The sequence below is a fragment of the Malurus melanocephalus genome, unplaced genomic scaffold, assembly GCF_030028575.1.
Source record: "Malurus melanocephalus ecotype Western Australia unplaced genomic scaffold, MMel_1.1 scaffold_1006, whole genome shotgun sequence".
In the NCBI taxonomy this organism is placed as follows: Eukaryota; Metazoa; Chordata; class Aves; order Passeriformes; family Maluridae; genus Malurus; species Malurus melanocephalus.
In genome coordinates, this window is record NW_026624238.1 from 101,914 (window position 1) to 103,744 (window position 1,831).

The 1,831-nt window shown below is 54.0% G+C and overlaps 1 protein-coding gene across 1 annotated transcript in view; it reads left to right on the top strand.

Annotated features, from left to right (window-relative positions):
* Nucleotides 1–1,831, top strand: part of IGSF21 (immunoglobin superfamily member 21) — a 68,333-nt gene that overhangs the window by 64,285 nt on the left and 2,217 nt on the right. Inside the window, exons 6-7 of the mRNA XM_057386610.1 lie at nt 698–716; nt 993–1,230. Of these exons, the coding sequence (XP_057242593.1) occupies nt 698–716; nt 993–1,230 (257 nt within the window). The remainder of the gene's footprint in view (nt 1–697; nt 717–992; nt 1,231–1,831) is intronic.

Genomic DNA, 1,831 nt, shown 5'->3' on the forward strand with positions numbered 1-1,831 from the left:
TCAAAATCCCAATCCCAAATTTCCCAAGCGTCCAAACCCAATGGAAATCCTGCATTTTCCCTTTTTCCAGAGCTCCTCAGTTTTAGGGCCGAGGCCTCGTGGCTTTGCTGCTCTTGCCCCCGATGTCCCAGAGCTGGACTGGCACAGCTCAGCCCCTGATGTTGTCCCCTGTCCCCAAATCCGGGCTCTCCTTGTCCCGGGGTGTCCATCCACCRTTTTTCCCACTCTGGGATCAGGATTTTTTTGCCAGCCGGGTTTTAGGGTTGTCTCCTGTGCCCATGGGAGTCACCAAGGCCATGTGTTTTGGCGTTTTGGACACCTCTGAGGGGTCCATCTCCACAGCCCCAGACCAGCCTGGTCCTTCCTGGTTTTCCAGGATGGCTTTTGGGCCCATTCCCGGCAGATCCCTGGGAACCTCTTCCCCTTTTGGCAAAGCTGGGATGGACAAAGGGAGACACAATTTGGACAAAGTTTGGGTGGACAAATGGGGACACAATTTGGACAAAGCTTAGGTGGACAAATGGGGACACATTTTGGATAGATTTTGGATGGGAAAAGGGATTCCCACTTCTTTCCATGCTGGGATTGGGGTTTTGCACCAGCCAGGATTTGGGGTTGTCTCCTGTGCCCATGGGACTCACCGAGGTCACRTTTTTTGGGGTGGACACCTCTGAGGTGTCCATCTCCACTGCCTCAGAGCAGCCTGGTCCCTCCCGGTTTGCCGAGCCCAGATGGGTTTGGTTGGGARTAAATCCTTCCCGTCAATCCACCCCATGCCAGCCATCCATCAGCCTCTCACTCCTCCCGCACTCCCGCCCGGGGGCTCCTCCTCTCCCTGTCCATCTGTCACGTCGGTGTCACATCAATCCTGGAGCCGTCCCCTCTCCCGGTTGGGCCCATCCATCAAATCCTCGTTGTCCCCACCGAGGGTGCTCCTGGCTCCAGGGACGCCACAGGCACTGACGGCTCTTTCTGTCCCTTTCCCCCGGCAGTGGCGCCCAAGGGCCCGAAGATCACGATGACCCCRACGAGGGCGCGCGTGGGGGACACGGTGCGGATCCTGGTGCAGGGATTCCAGGTCAGCGTTCCCGTGGTTCCAACGGGCGGCCACGGTACACCCCGAGATTTGTGGGGTTGGGTTGGTGGCCTYGGTGGCATCGTGGTCCCTGGGTTGGAAGGGGTGGCCAAAGCTGTGGCCACTCCATCCTGGAGGTGTCTGAGGACAGTTGGGTGAGGCTTGGAGGAACCTGGGGCAGTGGGAGGGGTCCCTGACCATGCAGGGTGGGATGGGATCAGATTTAAGGTGCCTTCTGATCCAAACCCAACCCCAAACTCAGACCCAACCCCAAACACAGACCTAGCTCACACCCAAACTGAATCCCAGACCCAAACTCAGACCTGAACCAAAATTCAAACTCAAACTCAAACCGAATCGAAAACCCAAACTCAGACCTGAACCAAAATCCAAAACCAAACTGAATCCAAAACACAAACTGAAACCCCAATTCAAACCCAAACTCAAGCTCAGACCCAAGCCCACACTCAAACCCAAACTCAGAACAAAACCCAAATGCTGACTCAAACCCAAATTGAATCCCAACCCCAAACTCAGACCCAAACTAAAATACAAACTCAGACCCAAATTGAATCTGAAACCCAAACCCAAATGAAAACCCAAACTCAAACTCAAGCTCAGATCCAAACCCACAATGGAACAAAATGGAACAGAACAAAACCCAAATGCTGACTCAAACCCAAACTGAATCCCAACTCCAAACCTAAACCTAAACCAAAACTCAAGATCAAACCCAAACTCAGAGTGAGATGCAAA